Source organism: Engystomops pustulosus, chromosome 2, assembly GCF_040894005.1.
Source record: "Engystomops pustulosus chromosome 2, aEngPut4.maternal, whole genome shotgun sequence".
NCBI lineage: Eukaryota > Metazoa > Chordata > Amphibia > Anura > Leptodactylidae > Engystomops > Engystomops pustulosus.
This window is the reverse complement of record NC_092412.1, coordinates 58,908,328-58,922,714: the sequence shown is the minus strand read 5'-3', so window position 1 is coordinate 58,922,714 and position 14,387 is coordinate 58,908,328. Positions and strand designations below refer to the sequence as shown.

Below are 14,387 nucleotides of genomic sequence, written 5' to 3'. Positions count from 1 at the left end.
AGTTGCTAAGAGCCTAAGAATTATCAGATAAAGTGACATCAACCTTAAAGGGTTAAAATTGTTTTCAACAACATGGATATAATTGATAGTCCATTTGTCAAGGTTACTATACAGCAGAAAAAACGTCACTGGATGATATATTAAGAGACAAACTACCACAAATGGGGAGTAAAAATGTGTTTTCGATTTATCACAGCATTCAATGCTCAAGCTCAAAAGATATGTGATATGTATCTATCGAAGCACAGGGACATCCTTACAGCAGACACTACACTGAAGAAGTACTTACCTGTGCAACCACCTCTAATCTACCAACGGTCCAATTTGGTTAAGAGCTACTATCCAGGTACGGCACCAGGCCGCATATTTGGGTCTAAGGGCCATCTTTGGTGGTGCAAATCTTGTGGTTCCTGTGTGGTTGCCTGAATGTGGTAACAACGAGTTTTTATGATTCCTCTGGTACCAAGAAATTTAAAAATACTGTTATACCACGCTTGGAGTGATTGATTATGCTACCTGCCCTTGTGGTCTTATCTACGTAGGCCCAACATCACAGAAATGGAGATGCCAGGTTTGTGAACATGTAGCATATTAAAGATACCAATAAGACCATTAGTCTATTCAATTCTTCTTTATATATCACTTATAAAAAGACATAAAGGCAACTGGGCATCACCATACTTCAGCAAACATTGCCATAGTCCATTTTAAAAGTCCACACATAAGCAGAAATGGCTCCCACTGAGACGCCGAACGCCCCGAGTGTCGTGGCGTTTCACAGGGAGTTCCTCCTTCCTCAGACATGTACATTTACACTTTGCTCAGATAATGTTATTTTTACAATGTATTTTACTATGTATTTAACTTTAGTTTTCATTTTATTATGTATTTACGCATTGTGTTTGTATATTGAATTCACTGTCTTGCTGTTTTTACTTTTTGCATGTCACATGCACTTTTAACCTTGTTTGCACAAGGTGACCCTATGGCACGTTTTTTACATAAATTGTATACTATTGCCAGTTTCTAAGATGGTGCTGAGTGATGTAGTGATGGGTGATTCCACTTCCAGTTTTGGCTTGATTCTAACACCTAGGGCCAGGTTAGCACTTGTGAAGACACCTGATAGGTTATTTAACTTAGGGGTGTGTTGGCAAGGGGTATTTACCTCTCAGCAGTCTTTCTTGAGTATACCCTTGACAATTCAGGGTTTATCTAATACAAGGTTTATGTTGAATACAAGGTTATAATTGAATAAAGATATCTGCCTTTTCAAGTTGCATTTCCAGGTGGCAGTCTAACCACGTCTATGCCAACGGAAGTTCAGTGGATTGCACCAAGAACAAACAGGTATAGTGACAGGAGCAGGAGTTGCCTCCCCATTGTGACACCTTAACTCTCAAGTTGTAAACTATCTGCCTTATTTGCCTCTGCCGACGCATTTCTGCATCGGTCCTAACACCCGATGTGTCATCAGAGGCACAATGGAGTTTTTGTAGGCATATAACAATTAAAGCACATCCGTGACACATCTTTGGACATGTTTGGAGCCTAGTGACTGACAAACTTCGGTCTCTTGAAATTAACCCTGCGACAGAACATTACTACAAATGAGGGACAATGTATTAACATGTCTTGGTGATTATGAATAGGGACCAATATGTCTGTATGTGTCATAATATCTTGAGGAATAGGAATTGTTATAAAATCCTGGAAGAGAACCCGAAACAAAATTTCCTTAATTCTCTCACTGAGATTCTATTGCAAGCCAAAATGGAAAAATTGGTTAGTCCATGTTAGTCAAATTTGAATTCTTGACACCTAAATTTCCTAGGGTGACCATGTTCTATGGGCTCCCCAAAATTCATAAAGGGACCAGTCCATTAAAGGGACACCCAATAGTCTCGGGGACAGATAGTGTCACCTAAAATATCAGCCTCTATGTTGACCAGATACTGCATCCTTTTGTCCAAACCCTCCCGTCGTATATGAGAGTTATGATGGACGTTTTAAAGAGGTTAGAGTGGGACATTTAGTTGGTGACTCCCCAGTGATTACATACCGGAGGGAGAGAAACCATAGGGACAGATTGGTTCATAGCCGTCTTGAACCAGAGGTCCTGAAAACATTGCTACCAAAACCCCAACATGGAACATTCAAATGTGGCTCATGCAAAGCCTGTAAATCGATTTTACAAAGCAAGACATACACCAGTCATTTGACAGGTTGTTTGTACAGGAACCAACAAATTATTATCGGTAAAGAGTTGGGGTAGTGTACCTGATGACATGTGCTTGCTTGGTCCAATATGTGGGTAAAACCATCAGGGAGTTTTGTGTACGCATCAGGGAACACTTTAGAGATGTGGAGAAGAAAGATTATACTGTAATATCTTGTCACATTTGGAAGAAACATCAAGGAAATCCAATGTGTATGAAATTTCAGGGCATTGAACAATTGACGCCACAAAACAGAGGGGGTGATTTTGATTGCCTTGTCACTCAGAGGGAGTCTAAGTGAATATGTATGAAGGCCACTGGAAGTCCGCAAGGATTCAATGACTCCATAAAATATGCATGTTTTATGAGTTTATAGTTTTTCTTTGTACATGGATGTATCATCATACTGCATTACATTTTGGCACCAGGGAACTGGGATCAGGACTGATTGTTGGATTTTTGTTGTTTGTACTTGATCCATAGCCCCATTTTCATTGTAAAATTTAATGACCCCGAATAAAGACCCTTTTTAAATGCAGTTACGTGCCATTTTGATATGTATATGCGCAAATGCATGTCCAGGGACATATACACGGTTGATTGATACTTGTTATGACACATAGGAGTGCTCCCACTGGTGGATTAGGGACAAGCCCCTTGATGTGTCACTAGGAATAGTGACATCGATGATTGGAAGGCTTGTGACAGTGACGCCCCAAAGAGGCGTGGCATTGTGGAGAAATAGCTGGCGTGAGCATGCGGCCGCAACAGTGTCGGATGTGTGTGCAGATAGCTGTGACTCTGTTACCAACGTACTCTGTCACAGTCACTCATCTGCTGTGATTGTTATATGCGTACACAAGCTCCATTGTGCCTCTGATGACACATCGGGTGGTAGGACCGATGCAGAAACGCATCAGGCACGGGGAAATACTTGAGAAAGGCAGATAGTTTACAACTTGAGAGTTAAGGTGTCACAAAAGTGTCACTGAACTTCAGTTGGCATAGACGTGGTTAGACTGCCCCTGGAAATGCACCTCGAAAAGCCTGAAAGAAGTTATTTTTGCTATTTTTCTAGCATGTTTTTATCATTACCTAATAAAGATATAGATTTTTAATGCTCTTATCAGGCAGATATCAGTGTATTCCTGATGAAGCAAGGTGAAACACGTGTTGGGTGGGTCCACCCTTGGTCTTTAGATGTGTATGTGTCTCTTCTCCTCTGGGTAATGTTTAATACTTGTTTGTAAGCAAATACCTTGACTGGTTCTGAGGACTGTACCTTCCATAAATCTATACAGGCTACTGTGATCTATTTATCATGTAGATTTAGTTATTTAACCATTAGTGGACTTTTTCCGTGTATGTTGTCTTTTTAAATGGATTTGTTTTAATTATTCTAATAAAGTGTCATTTTATGCTTTCTACATTTGGGTTTTTGTTTCCTCTTTTTGGTGGTGCTAATTGAAGTCATAAACCAGTTACTTTCTCCATTTACTCTTGTATTTGGGAAAAAATTGGAATCCAAGGTCTACTGAGGAAGAAAAGTGGCACTTATTGGATGTCAGAAGAATTCTTTTCTTCTTTTTAGAAGAATTTCTGATGCAATTTAGTGGGAAGCAGAAAAGCATCTAAAGGGGGATATTTATCATACACCAGTGCACAACCCAGCCGCTGCAGCGGTGAGTGCGTTGGCGTGGGGACAGTAACGCCCGCAAGATGGATAAAGACAGCAATCAAGGAAGCTTACGCATCTCAGGACCCAGGGATAGTTAGGGCTCATTCAACCAGAGCAATGGCAGTCTACTGGGCTGAAAAGAAAGGGGCCTCAATTAATGAAATATGTAGGGAAGCTACATGGTCTAGCCAGCTGACATTAGCCAAACATTATAGGCTGGGTATTCACAATAGTAGGGAGCTAGCTTTTGGAAGGAAAGTGTTGCAAGCAGTTTTCTCTCCCTAGATGTCATTATTCGTTATGTCTCCAAGTGGGGCAGTTTAGGGGGACGCTATGTTTGCTTGTTATATAATGTATATTCCTGATTTACTTTGTATGTAAAATTAATTTGCAATAAATTAGGTTCCATCCACTGCCGGTGTAGTATGACAAACGGTGAAGGGTAGAGTGGTTATTATGTTGAATTGGACCTAATAGATTTTTTGTAACTTGAACATGTTTACTATCTATGGCCATGTAAATTCGATCTTTTGCCCGGTTATGTCATAATGTCTTGTGATACTTTTTCTTATTTTATATCTATGTGTAAAAATTTGTAATAAAGTTTGGAAAAAAACTTTTTTTGCATTTTTTGTCAATTATACAGCATTTTCCAGTACATTAAAAGGAATATTTAATACTGACAGTTTAAGTACAAGTTGCCCTGCAGATAACAAGCCCAAGCTCAGAAAATTAAAAAAATAAAAAGTTCTGGTTTTTGGAAGGTGGAGAGTGAAAAAAATGGAAAAGGGTTTTGGACGCAGGGGGTTAACTGGGTACCACAGCATATTATTTGCACGAAACATAATATATATAACTATTGGATAGCGGGGGGGAGAGGGGGGCTTCTACAGTCAGGCAGCAGAGAGGATGTGTTCTTTGGTCCTTTTGCCCCTCTTTATGCTTTGAAGAATTAGGTGGTTCATTACAAAAGTTATGTTTTTATTTTGAAGACTTGGTACTTAACTAAATCAGGTTTTAGTACTTCACAGAACTTCTTAAGGAAGTTTTTGACTGTATAGTACTGACCCTGGGAGCCCTTCAAATTACTGTAGTACTTTCAAGATTAGAAACATTTTGAATATGTTCAAATGCTAAGTTCACCTTTTTGGGTAATTTATTTTGTAAAGATTGCATTTTTAGCTGAAATGAGTGTTTTAAACCATATAAAGAAACTGAGATACATGGTGAGTTTTGAGGCTGTTTTGAAGATAATTTATAAATCCAATTCATGTTTCACTAATAAACTAAATAAAGTCATCAAACAAAGGTTTTAGAGAGAGACGTTGTTTTATTTTCTTTGTGACATGTGAATTGAAGATTGCAGTGGTTGAAGTGTTAGCATTCTTACGTCTTCAGTATCTTGTATTTACAGATTCTGAAAACCAAAATATAAAAACATGAATTAAGTAGCTATCTACAATTCTCATTAAAAATACTGCAGCAAATCATGCTATATACCTGAGTTATGAATGATACTTAAATAACAATATTTGCTTGTACTAACTGTCCATGTTGGTGCATTTTGTTACATTTATACATTCTTTAGATTCAAATATTACATTATATTTGTACCACTCTGAGATCTTGGCCCATTGATAAATTTCGCATGGGCAATATAAAGTTTTTTCTAAAGCTTAATGGCAATCAATAGAAAGACAATGAAAAAGATAATGTAACTGGTTTAGCAAAAAAATATTTAAACATTATGCAGATTTGGAAACAAATTGATGGTTTCAACTGTTAAGTAACTATGTATAACTCTGAACTTACGCTGTTGATCCAGGAGATGTAAGCAGACACTCTGGTGAACACGGTGGGTTTCAGGTAAGCATTACATCCAGAGGAAGACACAAAGCTGGTCACACCATGGACTTGGTAGACACCATTGACGGCACAGTTCAGAGGTCCACCAGAATCTCCCTGTAAAATGATTTTTGGTAAGTAACAGCAACTATTGTGCCACATTTTTTGTAAAAAGTGATGTTGGTAGCATTGCTATTGCTATATCTGTCTATGTAGATATATAAAAAACTCTGTAAATGTTACCTGGCAGCCAGCCTGTTGTCCATTACCACCAGCGCACACCATGGTGGTCTTCACAGTGCTGCCCCAGTAGGAGCCGGAGGAGCAGGTAGAGTGGGCAACGACGGGCAGAGGGGCCTGCTGGAGGATGGATGGCAGCGAGCCGCCAGCTGTAATGAAATACATCATTCTTATATCTCTTTACCTAGTGAATCTTTTGTTTTGAAACCCTGGACAGTTCTGCACCATAAATGCAGTTTCTGTACTAGAAAGAATGAAGCACTGGTGACATCCCCATGGTTACATGACGATCAGGGGCATAACTTGGAGAAGCTGGGCCCCCGCCCCATAAAAAAATATAGACATATTTGGTACACACACGTTTAGACACTCATTTATACACACATACACTCTTATACACATTTACACACTCTTAAGTACATAAAAATGTACTTGTATATATACATTTATACACTCATACATACAATATATACCAACTGATAGTATCACATGTACACATACAGTGTCGGACTGAGTTTCCTTAGGCCCACCAGAGAAAATCAATTTGGGGACCCACTCTTCATTATCCCCCAGGAAATATACTCTAGCAGCCTTCAAATTGTGGTGTTTTCTGATGGACCTCTGGGGCTCAGTATTGGGTTGAGCCATGGCCCACTGGAGGATCCTCTGGTACTCTGGTGGGCCAGTCAGACACTGTACACATAGTATATACACACATATACACATATATACATATACATACATAGTATATATACACACACATATATATATACAATGTATATATATATATATATATATATATATATATATATATATATACACAAACACAAACATACATCTAAAGATATATACAGCTGAGTGTAGCTGCCCACAGGCCCCACGGCCCGATGCTGGTACGGGGCTAAGCTCAACAGGGATATAGAGAGACTGCTTTTAAGTGGAAGTCTTGAGACTGCAGAGTGCAGCGGAGGCAAGAAAGCTTTGCTGGTTGCTTGGTATTTCTGGGTAGGTATTTATGTGGCTCTTTTGTGGGTACTATGGGATCCCAGGTACCTCTGTCTCCTGTATATGGCAAGTGACAATATGAAGATTTAGATTAGACTGCTACTTATGGGCCAGTGGTGTGTTTTTGCTCTTCAGATTAAAATTTGATGAATTTTTAGGTAATAGCTTTTTTTTAAAAAAAAATATGGCATTACTTACTGACTGTTCTTCCCCATCCTGTAATGATACAGTTGTAGTTGTTTGCAAGGATGGCGCCATCAGATGGCAGTGAGGCCAGTTTTACATAGCTGTTCAAAGTAGCGCTGGCTGCCAGATGGAGGACAGCAATATCATAGCTGAAAAAGATAATATATTATCCTTATGTGTATTCTTAACACCACAAGATTTAATATTCATCACATTGATTGTCTTGTGGGGACAAAAATCATGTTCCTTTTAGGGGTTTATGCTTTAAGGAAAATCAAAATCAAGCATGGATAAACAAAGGACACCAACTCCTGTATCCAGGCACCATGACTTTGATAATCTTCTTATATGTTTTATCCATGGCCACCTTCCTTCTAAAATCAACTTTTAAAATGATGCTAATAACCCAGAAGGTGCTACCAGCTACTCCATGTTTAAGCTGCACATGCTGTTAAAGCGAAGGAGCACTTTCCCCTTCCACTGTGTGCCCACTGCTGCTGAGGTAACAGGGGGAGGGGGAGACATGTTGCTGCACAGTGTAACAACAGTTTGTAAAGCCCCAGATGAAGCCGAAACTGTGAGATTGACGAAGGAGGTTTTATATGTTTTAAAAGGTTTTACGTCTTATGTATAAAATAAATACTTTTTACTAACTCGGATACAAATGGTGGTGCACTAGTGTTGTTTTTCTCATTTTGAGTGGGCGTCCTCTGGAATTAAGTAACCCAGAAAGCGGAACCTTTGGAGATTGAATTCAATAACTGGAGGGACTACTCTCAGTGTTGCACTGCCGGCGCGGGATACACTCGCTCTAGATGGGAATGACCAGTGTTCTATGCTGGAGCTCTTATCTTCTCTACTTCAACTCTCATCGTAACGCTGGTACTGTTATATGTCATCAAATCAATTACCACTGAAGACTCCATACTGAAGACTTTTCCTTAATCAAGACATTTCCTCCACTTGTCCATCCATTGTTTCAGCGGAGACAATACTCCGTTTGTTAGTTTGTAAAGTCAGTGCACATATGGCCTACAGTCATGGCTTATTGGCATTATTATGCAACTTGATATTAGAAGGAAGGAGGCCAAGGATAATAGTATAAGAAGATCACCACAGTTACAGTTCCTGGATGCTGGAGTAAGTGTCCCTTGATTTTTATGGTATTTTGAATGAACATAGACTATTTTTTCTTTTCTCAGTAGACATGCATTCTTATGGTTGAAATTAAGAACACATCTTTTTTCTGTTGACATCAAGCATACAATAAGAATAATATTCTAATAATCAAACTCTTGCAGTAAGAAAATGGAGATGATTGTATCAGCCTTTCTGCTTAAGTGAATTCCCCTTGTCTCATAAGGTTCATTAGATACATACCCAGCAGCAACATTGTTGGTGTTCCACTGAGCATGGATACGGATTCCTGACACTGAGATATATTGCTCAGTACCATCATTCAAGCTCAGGTTGTGATCTCCCAAGACAACACGGAATGTGTTGGGCCTAGTAAATAGGTGATGAGAAAGATGTAAATTTAAGGGATATAACTTTTATATAAAATGTATGATTTTATAAATCTATACACGGATCTTGTAATATAAAGAGAAAAGCTACTTGCATAAAAAGTGATGCTTAGTAAGTAACTTCAATAGAAGTTACCAGCACAGGTAATCTATGCTAAACACCCCATGCAGTAGTTCTCCATAGTGAGTATTACCTGTCCACACAGTGAGCAGCGGTCAGAACGCGGTTAGCACGGATCAGGGAGCCTCCACAGGTGTGGTACCAGCTGCCGCCAGACTGATACTGGAGAGTAATCTACAAGATAACACACAATGGCCGCAGTTTTATAAGTATTATCACAGAAACAAGCTCTGATCAAGAATATGAATAGTATTATTACTGAGCAGGTGGAACCAGTTAAAAAGTAAATCTGTTATAAGATTATGCAATATTAATAAAGATAAGGTAAAATTTATATTAAAGGAAACATGTGGCAACATTTTTCACAATTACAGCTAGTGGCATGTTCCCATAACCCATTCACTAACTGACCCCCTTCTTTTAGCTAAAAATTGTTTCCCTCTGATCCCCATATAATCTGCATGGACTTTTACTTCTTCCCAAGTCTCCCTGCAGGCTGCTGTCATTTCATGGGCTCAGCTATATGCATGGTGTACAGTTTGCTAATGTTAGGAGGCTAAAGAACCTGTGATGATGCCCCCCTGGTTACATGACATTACTGATGCATGGCGAGAAAGCATGGGGATGAGCTGCAGTATTCAACACGCGGATGCCAAACACCCACTCAACATGCTGTAGATATCCCAGGAGACCAGACAAAATTATAAAGATAATTTATGGGCATCTGAGGGAAACAGTTTTTAGCTAAAAGTAGGGTGTCTTTTAGTTAGTAGGGATCTATAGGAACCTGCCAATTGCTGTATTTGTGAAAATGTGGTGACAGGTTCCCTTTAATACACCTCACTCCTACCATACTCTTAGGGCACATTCACATGGCCGTCTGCGGGGACGTACATGCGGCCGCATGTACGTCCCCATAGACGGCAAAAGCGGCGCAGCGCAGATCTGGGCCGCACACCGCAAAAAGATAGAGCATGCTCTATCTTTCGGCGTGTGTGCGGCCGTGTGCCGCTATTCTCTATGGAGGGAGGAGGGGCCGCCTCCTCTCCAGCACACGGCGGTATGCCAGCACGGTGGGCATACCGCTGTGTGAATGTACCCTTACTTAGAGACCTTGCAGTAAAAAACTGGAAGGTTTTTCCTACAAGTAGAGGGTTTGGATTTACTGTAAATAAGTATTCTGTAACTATGTCATATAAGACTACACACAGTTTGTAGTCTGTAACCTTGGAGACAGGTTTTATCAACATTGGTCACTTCCTATTGGTCAATTCCTATATGAACGTGTTGTTCAGTGGTGACTAATGACCAGTCATACATTTCTCCTTGTGTTTTTTTTCTTTGTTGGGCTACTTAAATATCCACATAGGGTTTATCCTTGTATGACAATAATTCTGATAAAATATAATTTATGATCAGACACGTTATATTGTATACAGGCAGTCCCCAGGTTACATACAAGATAGGGGACCGAGGATTATCAATAAAGCTTCATTACAGACACTTTACATATTATTATTGCAATCTGGGACTATAGTAAAGCATTCAGAAAGCTTCACCAGAGGTCACAGGGGTCTGTCTGTAACTATGTACAGACTATTAAGTAGGGGATCGCCTGTATATGATTTCACTTTTTAAACAGCTTTAAAATTCTTTACAAGGATTGAGGTTTGGTTTTCTGGAAGCAAGATCCAAATCTTTTAAACCCCATTGATTTTAGGTAACAATATAAAATTCTGACTTCCACAGCTGCCACTATATACAGCACACTACACTATTTAGGACTTTATATCTTTCCTATTAAACATAATACCAATTGTATATACATTGACCCCCCCTAGTTCTAGATTCGTTCTTATAATAACCTTTTTATCATATGCAGAAACAATATAAAACCCAAACTATTTTGCACATCACTTACCTGCCATGGCCAGGCATTTTTGGCTGAGTTTGTTCCTCCTACTACACGTGAATTGTCCTCAACGTAGCGTAGATTATCATCGCAATGTCCTTAAGGAGGGGGGGAAGATAATTTTTTTTGGTGACATAATAACCATATAGGACAGTGATTTTCAACCTTTTTTGAGCCGCGGCACACTTTTTATACTTGGGCATCCTGGGGCACACCACCAACCAAAATAGCACAAAATGACACTAAAACGGTCATAAAAGGCCTCCCTTTACTAATTAAGAGCCCCTAGCGGCCTCCCTTTACTAATTAAGAGCCCCTAGCAGCCTCCCTTTACTAATTAAGTGCCCCTAGCGGCCTCCCTTTACTAATTAAAAGACCCTAGGGGCCTCCCTTTACTAATTTAAAGACCCTAGGGGCCTCCCTTTACTAATTAAAAGACCCTAGCGGCCTCCCTTTACTAATTTAAAGGCCCTAGAGGCCTCCCTTTACTAATTAAAAGGCCCTAGAGGCCCCCTTTACTAATTAAAAGGCCCTAGAGCCCCCCTTTACTAATTAAAAGGCCCTCATAAAAGGCCTCCCTTTACTAATTAAAAGGCCCTAGCGGCCTCCCTTCACTAATTAAAAGGCCCTAGCGGCCTCCCTTTACTAATTAAAAGACCCTAGCGGCCTCCCTTTACTAATTTAAAGGCCCTAGAGGCCCCCCTTTACTAATTAAGAGCCCCTAGCGGCCTCCCTTTACTAATTAAGAGCCCCTAGCGGCCTCCCTTTACTAATTAAGAGCCCCTAGCGGCCTCCCTTTACTAATTAAGTGCCCCTAGCGGCCTCCCTTTACTAATTAAAAGGCCCTAGAGGCCTCCCTTTACTAATTAAAAGGCCCTAGCGGCCTCCCTTTACTAATTAAAAGACCCTAGGGGCCTCCCTTTACTAATTTAAAGACCCTAGGGGCCTCCCTTTACTAATTAAAAGACCCTAGCGGCCTTCCTTTACTAATTTAAAGGCCCTAGAGGCCTCCCTTTACTAATTAAAAGGCCCTAGAGGCCCCCTTTACTAATTAAAAGGCCCTAGAGCCCCCCTTTACTAATTAAAAGGCCCTCGAGGTCTCCCTTTACTAATTAAAAGGACCTAGCGGCCTCCCTTTACTAATTAAAAGGCCCTAGAGGCCCCCCTTTACTAATTAAAAGGCCCTAGAGGCCCCCCTTTACTAATTAAAAGGCCCCCCTTTACTAATATGGGGGCAGAAACATGGGGGCGCGGCGGCAGCACTACACAGGGGCACCATGGTTCGGGGAACTTTCCCCGCGGCACACTCAACCATGTGTCGCGGCACACTAGTGTGCCGCGGCACACAGGTTGAAAATCACTGATATAGGAGACCTAATAAATTGGTAGGTGTCGTCCTTCCTTGCACAGTAGGATCCTTGCCTGTGGCCATAAAACCCAAACCCCAATGGTCAAACCCTGTAGCTAGATCAGACAGTGTTGGGATATCTTAGCTCTGTGCTATGATTTTTGTGAAAACCCCTTTAATTAAATGGTGTAAATTGCTTTAATAAAAACAGGAGGATGGTACAGCCTCCAAGGATCTAAGGTCCCTAAGTAGAGTGCAGTATAGACACAAATACGTTGAAGTTCTTTCTTACCACCAAGGACAAATGCAGCAAGAAGAAGGAACGTTAACATCTTGGATCAGTAGTTTGCTGTCTAGAGCGAAGTGTGTCTGCACTCTCATTTATATTACCTATAGCCATAGCCTTTATTTGGTGGGAACATTGTCAGATGTTATATTGCCAATATTAGCCATACGTTTATCTGGTATTCTATTATCGTCAAGGATATGCGGAATGACTGAGTAAGCAGCTTATGGCACACACGTAAATTCTAGGAATCTATTACTCTGTACATTTTTGGTTGCAACAGTTTAACTGTGCATTAACACATGATCCCAGGAATCTGATGGACCTAAAAATTTCCTTTACCATAAATAAACCAAAAGTAGATGGGTGGAATGTACTTGGAATGTACTGATATGTCATGTGTTGTTTTCTCATGATGAAACAGATGTGTATTTTACATCTTTTACATCGTGTAATGTTCCGTAATATAAATAAAATTAAAACATAGATCATAAATACAGTATATCAGACTAGTACTTTTCTGGCATAAAGGGGTACAGTTGAGGAGGTCACACTAAGTGGGATTTTGGAGACTCGGAAGGAGGAGTTGCGGACAATAGGAAATATATTAAAAAGGTTTCTAATTTTCTGTATCTATTAAGGCAAAGTGCCTCTTTCTTTACTTATTGTGTGTTCTTTTCCCTCTGAAATTTTTGCTTAAGTCTGGTTAGCCAGAAGGATTGACGTTCACTAAAATGCTGGATTACACAGAAACTCTATACTAGGGGATAAGAAGCAGGGTGTCATAGTGGCTAAATTTCCATCTATACATTAAAAGTACTTAAAAGATTTAAGGGAACCTGTCACTAGGAGACCCATTTTTAGCACTTAACCAGTCCCCACAGAGCATAGTACATACACTGTCAAACAGTTGTCAAAAAAATTGATTTTACAGAAAAAAGATATGTTATATAGTACCTTTCAATGCAATGTGCTCTGTGACTAGGCACATGTCCCCTGGGAGTGGCTATAGATGAGCAACCCCCCCCCCTCCACCCTTGGGAAACCGCTCCTCCATGTGTCCTTTTCAAATATATGAAAACGCCCATCACCCAGCTTAGGGACACCCCCTGCTCCTCTATAGCCAATCCCAAGTGGGAGTTATTCATATACCTTATATACTCGAGTATAAGCCTAGTTTTTCAACACAAAATTTGTGCTCATAAACCCTAACTCGGCTTATACTCGAGTCAACTAAAAAATAAAGTCAAAACTCAACTTTCTGACATCATCTGACATCATAGGTCCTCTTCTGTCTGAGACAGTCTGAGACAGAAGAGGACCTATGGGGGACGTCGGAAAGATGAGTACAGTGTTATTTTTTTTCCTACTACAGGGGTTGAGCAGGCTGTATGCTAAAGGGGCTGGCAGACTAAATACTGGGAGGCTGTAACCAATGCATTTCCCACCCTCGGCTTATACTCGAGTCAATAGGTTTTCCCAGTTTTTTGTGTTGAAATTAGGGGTTTCGGCTTATACTCGGGTCGGCTTATACTCGAGTATATACAGTATTTGAAAAGGACACATGGAGGAGCGGTTACCCAAGGGTGGGGGGCAGCTCCTCTATAGCCATTCCCAGGGGACAAGAGCCTAGTCACAGAGAACATGGTACTGAAAGGTGCTACATAACATTTTTTATTGTAAAACCAATTTTTTTTATATGAAAACTCTTTGGCAGTGTATGTACTATGCTCTGTGGGGACTGGGTGAATGCCAAAAATGGGTCTCCTGGTGACAGGTTTCCCTTTATGTACTTAAAAGAGAGCTGTTGGAAAATGAAGACCACCCATTACTAGAGACAGTGTTATTGCTTATTAATTTCTGCTTTGTTGCAAAGTCATAAATGGTCTCCCAATGGGCGAGAGAGGTCCCTTCTGCAAGTATCAATAACACAAACTGACCTGTTATCTCAATCTTAAAATGGATTGTTGAACAAATAACCTTATAACCAATTGTCAGTATTGGCTTGTCTTACATTGTAT

At 40.1% G+C, this 14,387-nt stretch overlaps 1 protein-coding gene across 2 annotated transcripts in view; it reads right to left on the bottom strand.

Moving 5' to 3' along the window:
- LOC140117754 (chymotrypsin-like elastase family member 1) overlaps positions 1 to 12,454 on the bottom strand; it is a 35,040-nt gene extending 22,586 nt beyond the window's left edge. The window contains exons 1-8 of one of the 2 annotated variants that reach the window (XM_072134779.1): positions 12,373 to 12,454; positions 10,742 to 10,830; positions 8,894 to 8,994; positions 8,554 to 8,679; positions 7,186 to 7,322; positions 5,986 to 6,131; positions 5,710 to 5,859; positions 5,208 to 5,314 (exon numbers count right to left, since the gene is read on the bottom strand). In XM_072134779.1, the coding sequence (XP_071990880.1) occupies positions 5,306 to 5,314; positions 5,710 to 5,859; positions 5,986 to 6,131; positions 7,186 to 7,322; positions 8,554 to 8,679; positions 8,894 to 8,994; positions 10,742 to 10,830; positions 12,373 to 12,412 (798 nt within the window). In that variant the 5' untranslated portion in view covers positions 12,413 to 12,454 and the 3' untranslated portion in view covers positions 5,208 to 5,305. Of the gene's footprint in view, positions 1 to 5,207; positions 5,315 to 5,709; positions 5,860 to 5,985; positions 6,132 to 7,185; positions 7,323 to 8,553; positions 8,680 to 8,893; positions 8,995 to 10,741; positions 10,831 to 12,372 lie in introns of those variants that run through there. The other variant, XM_072134778.1, reaches the window with a different exon arrangement.
- Positions 12,455 to 14,387: the final 1,933 nt, after the last annotated feature.